The following is an 8,976-nucleotide window of genomic DNA, read 5'->3' on the forward strand; positions in this document are numbered from 1 at the left end:
TTGAAGCAAACAAAAAGACAATGAAAATGTGACGTTTTATTGATCCAACAATCAAACATTGTTTCATGTCTGTTCACAACTGGCCACGACAACCAGTAATATTGTTTAAATATGTTTTTGTAAAGGAAAAAATATATATTACAGAAATCTAACACTATTTAAAAAAAAAAAAAAAAGATACTAGCATAAACTAATTGAAGCTGAAGCTTACTGGAACGCCAATTTGAATATCAATGCAATAAAATAAGCAATTAAACAAGCATTTGTAAAGTCTGTACTGTAATATAAAAATATATTCTGAAGTCACTTTTTTTTACATGAACTGCAATATTTGGCATATTACATTTCAAAGTTCTTGTTATGACCACAATAGCCTATATCAATAAAGATCAAGGCTATTGTGTGACTGGGGAGGGGGGGGGGTTCTGTTGGGTGTGGATGGGGTTAACAAGAAGAAACAGCCTGCTATTGTGTGCTTTGTATGGAAATACCACAATTGAATAAAGTTGTTTTGATGACCTCAATGGCTTAACATTTTAATTGAGAATTGACAGGTAAGGTGTGTAGCTGCAAAGTGATTTTGAATGAACTGATTGAGTACAACTGTTTAGGCAGTTCATGTTCAAATACTTCTAGCCCAGATAACAATAGGCATACAGGCATCTCTGAACAGCAATACAAAAAGGATTTGTCATTGAAAACTTTGTACATTCATAGAAAATAAAACCAATACAAATGATATCCAATTACTTTCCAATTGAATAGTCTATTCTAGTGTAAACAAACACATAATTGTTCTTCACATACGTTCAACCAACTTTTCAAACATCTTGAGGAATCTCTCGGTTCTTTCCAACGACCCAACGACCCTCTGTCCTCCTGTTTTACAGCTTTGTCCTTCCGCACCGTTCTCCTCCGCTGCTCTACCCTCCGCCAGTAGAACTCTGTCTCTGTCCACAGCCAGCCGATCCCTGGCCACCTGCGCTTTCTCCTTCTCTATCAGCCCCCTCTCCCTCTCCACCGCTGCCTTCTCCCTCTCCAGTTGGGCACGCTCCCGGTCCAGGTTGGCCATCTCTCGTTCCAGCCCTGCTTGCTCTCTCTCCAGCGCCATCCGCTCTCTCCCCATCACCTCTCGCTCGCCCTCCAATGCCGCCCGTTCGGTCTCCAGCGTCGCCCTCTCGGTGTCCATCTCATCCAGGTCGCAGTGCATCCCCATCACCCCTATTCCGCCAATCATGGATCTCTTCCTGGGCCGGGCATCAGGGAGAAAATCACTGTCGCTAGTGCCCGGGGGGAGTGGGCCGATGATGGGGGCTGAGCCTGCCAGACGCCCCTCCATTGCATCACTCATCAGATCGTACCAACGCCAACTGTGGGGGAACACCTGCACCCCTGGGGGAGGGTACTTCAGCTCCTGTCCCCAAAAGAAGGATAAACAGTATTAGTAGGTAGTCAGATAATGAAGGATTTGTCTCTAGGGCAGGGCTATTTAGAACTTTACAAGGATGCCAATTAGAGGTCGACTGATTAATCAGAATGGCCCATCAATTAGGGACGATTTCAAGTTCTCATAACAATTGGAAATTTGTATTTTTGGTTGACGATTTTGCCAATTTTTTTACACCTTTATTTAACGAGGCAAGTCAGTTAAAAACACATTCTTATTTTCAATGACGGCCTAGGAACGGTGGGTTAACTGCCTTGTTCAGGGGCAGAACGATTTTTTCAGCTCAGGGATTCAATCTTGCAACCTTGCGGTTAACAAGTCCAACGCTCTAACCACCTGCCTCACGAGGAGCCTGCCTGTTACTCGAAAGCAGTAAGAAGCCAAGGTAAGTTGCTAGCTAGCATTAAACTTATCTTATAAAAAACAATCAATCAATCAATCAAAATCACTAGTTATAACTACACATGGTTGATGATATTACTAGTTTATCTAGCATGTCCTGAATTGCATATAATCGATGTGGTGTGCATTCGTGAAAAAGGACTGCCGTTGCTCCAACATATACCTAACATAAACATCAATGCCTTTCTTAAAATCAATACACAGAAGTATATTTCTAAACCTGCAAATTTAGCGAAAAGTAATCCAGGTTAGCAGGCAATATTAACCAGGGGAAACTGTGTCACTTCTCTTGCGTTCATTGCACTCAGAGTCAGGGTATATGCAACAGTTTGGGCTGCCTGGCTCATTGCGAACTAATTTGCCAGAATTGTACGTAATTATGACATAATATTGAAGGTTGTGCAATGTAGCAGCAATATTTAGACTTAGGGATGCCATCCGTTAGATAAAAATAGTGCTGTTTGAATGAATGCTTACGAGCCTGCTGGTGCCTACCATCGCTCAGTCAGACTGCTCTATCAAATCATAGACTTAGTTATAACATGATAACACACAGAAATACGAGCCTTAGGTCATGAATATGGTCGAATCCGGAAACGATCATCTCGAAAACAAGACGTTTATTCTTTCAGTGAAATACGGAACCGTTCCGTATTTTATCTAACAGGTGGCATCCATAAGTCTAAATATTGCTGTTACATTGCACAACCTTCAATGTTATGTCATAATTACGTAAAATTCTGGCAAATTAGGCGGCCCAAACTGTTGCATATACACTGACTCTGCGCGCAATGAACGCAAGAGAAGTGACAATTTTACCTGGTTAATATTGCCTGCTAACCTGGATTTATTTGAGCTAAATATGCAGGTTTAAAATATATAATTCTGTGCATTGATTTTAAGAAAGGCATTGATGTTTATGGTTAGGTACACATTGGAGCAACAATACGCACTGCATCGATTATATGCAATGCAGGACACGCTAGATAAACTAGTAATATCATCAACCATGTGTGATTATAACTAATAATTATGATTGATTGATTGTTTTTTATAAGATAAGTTTAATGCTAGCTAGCAACTTACCTTGGCTTCTTACTGCATTCGTGTAACAGGCAGTCTCCTCGTGGAGTGCAATGAGAGGCAGGTGGTTAGAGAGTTGGACTAGTTAACTGTAAGGTTGCAAGATTGAATCCCTGAGCCGACAAGGTAAAAATCTGTCGTTCTGCCCCCGAATGAGGCAGTTAACCCACTGTTCCTAGGCAGTCATTGAAAATAAGAATGTGTTCTTAACTGACTTGTCTAGTTAAATAATGATTAAATAAAGGTGTACAAAAAAAATGTTTTACATTTTTTTAAATGGCCCAAATTGGTGTCCAAAAACACCGATTTCCGATTGTTATGAAAACTTGAAATTGGCCCTAATTAATTGACCAATTCGATTAATCGGTCGACCTCTAATCTTAACACTACAGCATACAATGACATTCTTGACGATTCTGTGCTTCCAGGTTTGTGGCAAAAGTTTAGGGAAGGCCCTTTCCTGTTTCAGCATGACAACGCCCCCATGCACAAAGCAAGGTCCATACAGAAATGGTTTGTTGAGATCAGTGTGGAAGAACTTGACTGGCCTGCACAGAGTTCTGACCTCAACCCCATCGAACACCTTTGGGATGAATTGGAATGCAGACTGCAAGCCAGGCCTAATCGGCCAACATCATGTGCCTGCCCTCACTAATGCTCATGGCTGAATGGAAGCAAGTCCCCACAGCAATGTTCCAACATCTAGTGAAGAGCCTTCCCAGAAGAGTGTTATAGCAGCAAAGGGGGGGACCAACTCCATATTAATGCCCATGATTTTGGAATGAGATGTTTGACAAGCAGATGTCCACATACTTTGGGATATGTAGTGTATGTAGGATGCAATTGCTACCTTGTATCTCTTCTTCAGATTTTCCCATTTTTTCATTGCCTGACTGGCAGTCATCTTCCCCTGCAAGCCCATGTGTTTGAGGATGGCCCTGCAACAAAAAGGTACACAATGGTCATTTCGATTAAAAACCATAAACATTGACTCGTCTCAATGAAAGGTCAAATGAAAAAAACGTATCTAACCAAAAGTGTACTGGGAGGATCTCGGATAAGAATCTGAACTCACCTCCAGGCCAGTCGAGAGGCATTTCTCCTCCCCGTAAACATGTAGCGATTTGATACGCGCAATTTCACAAAGTCCATTGTTTCATATTCAGACACTGAAATAAATAAATATGTTTTAAATCACTACATATACAATGTCATTCAAATTAAACAACATTCACATTTTGACTAATAGGACAAATGTGGATCGCGCCGTCTGATGTCTACGCACGAATCTGCTCGGGAAAGTATTCGAGACAAGGCGCCATGATGTCCCCTTTGTAGGTAGCTAGCTTGCTTGCTAACTAGCTCGGAGTTCCTTACTTCATTCGTAGTCCGAAATAAACATATAAAGGATAAATTGACTACTTACATTTGTACGTGTATTCTGAATTCACTTTCTTTTTACTTTTCTTTTTTGCATTATTCGAGTATAGCGGTAGCGTGTGTTCGATGTTTTCCATTGTAGCATCCATGTTAGCTAGCACTGCGAAGGGACCACAACGGAGTGCACTTCGTCTCTTCCGCCCTTCGTCTCTTCTTCTTCGTGTTGGTTTCCGCCCGCAGACTAGTCGCATCTAGGCATATTGCTTCCACCCACAGTTCAGACTGTGCACACGTACCACATACTACCATTCCTCACCTCACATTCGCAAGTGCCACTGCCTACATCACAACGTTTTATTACTAAAGCTGTAAGATATGCAGCGGGTCACAGTCTAGCGGCTCAGGTACACATTCAGGACGAATTCTGTGTTCTACACATATCAAATCAAACTTTATTTGTCACATGCTCCGAACACAACAAGTGTAGATCTTACCGTGAAATGCTTACTTACAAACACTTAACCAACAGTGCAGTTCAAGAAGAGTTAAGAAAATATTTACCAAATAAACTAAAGTAAAAAATAATAAAAAGTAACACAATAAGGCTATATACAGGGGGTTCCGAGTCAGTGTGCAGGGTACAGGTTTGAGGTAATTTGTACATGGAGGTAGGGGTGAAGTGACTATGCATAGATAATAAACAGCTAGTAGCATCAGTGTACAAAACAAATGGGGGGTGGGGGTAAATGTAATAGTCTGGTGGCCATTTGATTAATTGTTCAGCAGTCTTATGGCTTGGGGGTAGATGCTGTTAACACTTTTTGGGATCGGTGTCCCCTCCACAAGACAGTTGAGCTAACTAACGTAGGCTAATGCTAAAAGCATGAGGTTGTAAGTGTAACGGATGTGAAATGGCTAGCTAGTTAGCGCTAAATAGCGTTTCAATCGGTGACGTCACTTGCTCTGAGACCTTGAAGTAGTAGTTCCCCTTGCTCTGCAAGAGCCGTGGCTTTTGTGGAGCGATGGGTAACGATGCTTCGTGGGTGACTGTTGTTGATGTGTGCAGAGGGTCCCTGGTTCGCGCCCAGGTATGGGCGAGGGGACGGTCTAAAGTTATACTGTTACATTGGTGCCGTGACCCGGATCACTGGTTGCTGCGGAAAAAGGAGGAGGTCAAAAGGGGGTGAGTGTAACGGATGTGAAATGGCTAGCTAGTTAGCGCTAAATAGCGTTTCAATCGGTGACGTCACTTGCTCTGACTGTAGTTGATGTGTGCAGAGGGTCCCCGATTCGTGCCTGGGTATGGGCGAGGGGACGGTCTAAAGTTATACTGTTACATAAGTAACAAGAACATTTCCCAGGACATAGACATATCTGATATTGGCAGAAAGCTTAAATTCTTGTTAATCTAACTGCACTGTCCAATTTACAGTGGCTATTACAGTGAAAAAATACCATGCTATTGTTTGAGGAGATTGCACAATTTTGAACATAAAAGTTATTAATAAACAAATTAGGCATAGTTGGGCAGTCTTGATACAAAATTTTGAACAGAAATGCAATGGTTCATTGGATCAGTCAAATATTTTGCACATACACTGCTGCCATTTAGTGGCCAAAATGTATATTGCACCCGGGCTGTAATAATACATTATGGCCTCTATCTCCATTTCAGAGATGGTAAAACAACAAAAAAACAAAAGAACGGTTGTTTTTTTATTTGTATTATCTTTTACCAGATCTATTGTGTTATATTCTCCTACATTCCTTTCACATTTCCACAAACTTCAAAGTGTTTCCTTTCAAATGGTACCAAGAATATGCATATCTTTGCTTCAGGGCCTGAGCTACAGGCAGTTAGATTTGGGTATTTCATTTTAGGCAACAAAAACAATTTGGGAAAGGGGTCGAATCCTTTAAGAATTCCTGAATAACTGAGCCTGCCAGAGCATGTGTGGTCACATTTGAATTGGGTGACTTGGGAGAAGGATGATCTGCAACAGACAGCCCATCTCAGTATATTCCCATGTAGCTCATCTGGTGGAGCATAGCGATTGCACCATAGTTGTGGGTTTGATTGACACGGGGTACCAGTACGAAAAAAATTATTAAAATGTATGCACTCACTACTATGAGTGGCTCTGGATAAGAGAGTCTGCTAAATAATGAAAATGAGTATCAGAAGTAAAAATACAGTCAGTCTGGCCTGCTACTGTGCCTTTCTACACCTTATAAAACTGTTGAGAGTAGACTCACAACTGATCTTAATGGAATGAAACATTCAAAATCACAGGGCTTTTGAGCCGTTGTTCAAATGACACAGTATATAGTATATGGCCAATGGCTAAGAGCTGTTCTTATGCACAATGTAACACGGAGTGCCTGGATACAGCTCTTAGCCGTGGTATATTGGCCATATACCACAAACCCCCAAGGTGCCTTATTGCTATTGCTACCGCCCCGTAGCACTCACATCCGTCATCATGAAGTGCTTTGAGAGACTAGTCAAGGACCATATCACCTCCACCCTACCTGACACCCTTGACCCACTCCAATTTACTTACCGCCCAAATAGGTCCACAGACGATGCAATCTCAACCACACTGCACACTGCCCTAACCCATCTGGACAAGAGGAATACCTATGTGAGAATGCTGTTCATCGACTACAGCTCGGCATTCAACACCATAGTACCCTCCAAGCTCGTCATCAAGCTCGAGACCCTGGGTCTCGACCCCGCCCTGTGCAACTGGGTTCTGGACTTCCTGACGGGCCGCCCCCAGGTGGTGAGGGTAGGCAACAACATCTCCTCCCCGCTGATCCTCAACACTGGGGCCCCACAAGGGTGCGTTCTGAGCCCTCTCCTGTACTCCCTGTTCACCCACGACTGCGTGGCCATGCACGCCTCCAACTCAATCATAAAGTTTGCGGACGACACAACAGTGGTAGGCTTGATTACCAACAACGACGAGACGGCCTACAGGGAGGAGGTGAGGGCCCTCGGAGTGTGGTGTCAGGAAAATAACCTCACACTCAACGTCAACAAAACTAAGGAGATGATTGTGGACTTCAGGAAACAGCAGAGGGAACACCCCCATCCACATCGATGGAACAGTAGTGGAGAGGGTAGCAAGTTTTAAGTTCCTCGGCATACACATCACAGACAAACTGAATTGGTCCACTCACACAGACAGCATCGTGAGGAAGGCGCAGCAGCGCCTCTTCAACCTCAGGAGGCTGAAGAAATTCGGCTTGTCACCAAAAGCACTCACAAACTTCTACAGATGCACAATCGAGAGCATCCTGGCGGGCTGTATCACCGCCTGGTATGGCAACTGCACCGCCCTCAACCGTAAGGCTCTCCAGAGGGTAGTGAGGTCTGCACAACGCATCACCGGGGGCAAACTACCTGCCCTCCAGGACACCTACACCACCCGATGCTACAGGAAGGCCATAAAGATCATCAAGGACATCAACCACCCGAGCCACTGCCTGTTCACCCCGCTGTCATCCAGAAGGCGAGGTCAGTACAGGTACATCAAAGCTGGGACCGAGAGACTGAAAAACAGCTTCTATCTCAAGGCCATCAGACTGTTAAACAGCCACCACTAACATTGAGTGGCTACTGCCAACACACTGTCAATGACACTGACTCTACTCCAGCCACTTTAATAATGGGAATTGATGGGAAATGATGTAAATATATCACTAGCCACTTTAAACAATGCTACCTTATATAATGTTACTTACCCTACATTATTCATCTCATATGCATACGTAGATACTGTACTCTATATCATCGACTGCATCCTTATGTAACACATGTATCACTAGCCACTTTAACTATGCCACTTGGTTTACATACTCATCTCATATGTATATACTGTACTCGATATCATCTACTGTATCTTGCCTATGCTGCTCTGTACCATCACTCATTCATATATCCTTATGTACATATTCCTTATCCCCTTACACTGTGTATAAGACAGTAGTTTTTTTGGAATTGTTAGTTAGATTACTTGTTCGTTATTACTGCATTGTCGGAACTAGAAGCACAAGCATTTCGCTACACTCGCATTAACATCTGCTAACCATGTGTATGTGACAAATAAAATTTGATTTGATTTGATATACCATAGCTTTCAGCCAATCAGCATTCAGGGCTCGAACCACCCAGTTCATAATTAAGCAGTAATGCACGAGGAGGTGTGGTACATGGCCAATATATCACGGCTAAGGGCTGTCCTAAAGTACAACGCAATCGGAGTGCCTGGACACAGCCCTCATCTGTGGTATATTGGCCATATACCACAAACACCCAAGGTGCCTTATTGTGATTATAAACTGGTTACCAACCTAATTAGTGCAGGGAAAACAAATGTTTTCTCATAACCATGGTATACGGTCTGATATGTCAGCCAATCAGCATTCAAACCACAAAGTTTATAATTAAACTTAGTGCAAGGAAAAGGCAGTGCATAAGGGAAGTACTAAAACACCTTTATTATAGGGGAGGCGCATGCAAGCAGATGGGGACATTTGAATAGGATGGAAGAATTATATCGTAAAAAAATGCAAGAGAGTCAATGTAAACATTGGGAAAAAAACACACTACCATCGCCTGTGCCCAATTTTTTTTAAACACACACAACCCTCCCCAA

General features: G+C 42.7%; 1 protein-coding gene across 1 annotated transcript; it reads right to left on the bottom strand.

Moving 5' to 3' along the window:
• Positions 1–23: 23 nt before the first annotated feature.
• LOC112237394 lies at positions 24–4,647 on the bottom strand. Its single transcript, XM_024405986.2, has 4 exons — positions 4,359–4,647; positions 4,008–4,101; positions 3,783–3,870; positions 24–1,414 (listed from the first exon to the last, which is right to left on the bottom strand). Exons 1-4 carry the CDS (start codon positions 4,561–4,563, stop codon positions 800–802), a joined length of 1,002 nt encoding a protein of 333 aa, XP_024261754.2. The 5' UTR covers positions 4,564–4,647; the 3' UTR covers positions 24–799.
• Positions 4,648–8,976: the final 4,329 nt, after the last annotated feature.

This window comes from Oncorhynchus tshawytscha, unplaced genomic scaffold (genome assembly GCF_018296145.1).
Source record: "Oncorhynchus tshawytscha isolate Ot180627B unplaced genomic scaffold, Otsh_v2.0 Un_contig_135_pilon_pilon, whole genome shotgun sequence".
Taxonomy (NCBI): domain Eukaryota; kingdom Metazoa; phylum Chordata; class Actinopteri; order Salmoniformes; family Salmonidae; genus Oncorhynchus; species Oncorhynchus tshawytscha.

Bases quoted from the DNA above. Each gene is read 5' to 3' on its own strand.
- LOC112237394 (XM_024405986.2), bottom strand. From the start codon at position 4,563: ATGCGACTAGTCTGCGGGCGGAAACCAACACGAAGAAGAAGAGACGAA. The intron at 4,102-4,358 runs GTAAGTAGTCAA...TATTTATTTCAG, and splicing joins TTCAGAATACACGTACAAAT to TGTCTGAATATGAAACAATG. The intron at 1,415-3,782 runs GTAGCAATTGCA...TTTTGGGGACAG, and splicing joins ATCTGAAGAAGAGATACAAG to GAGCTGAAGTACCCTCCCCC.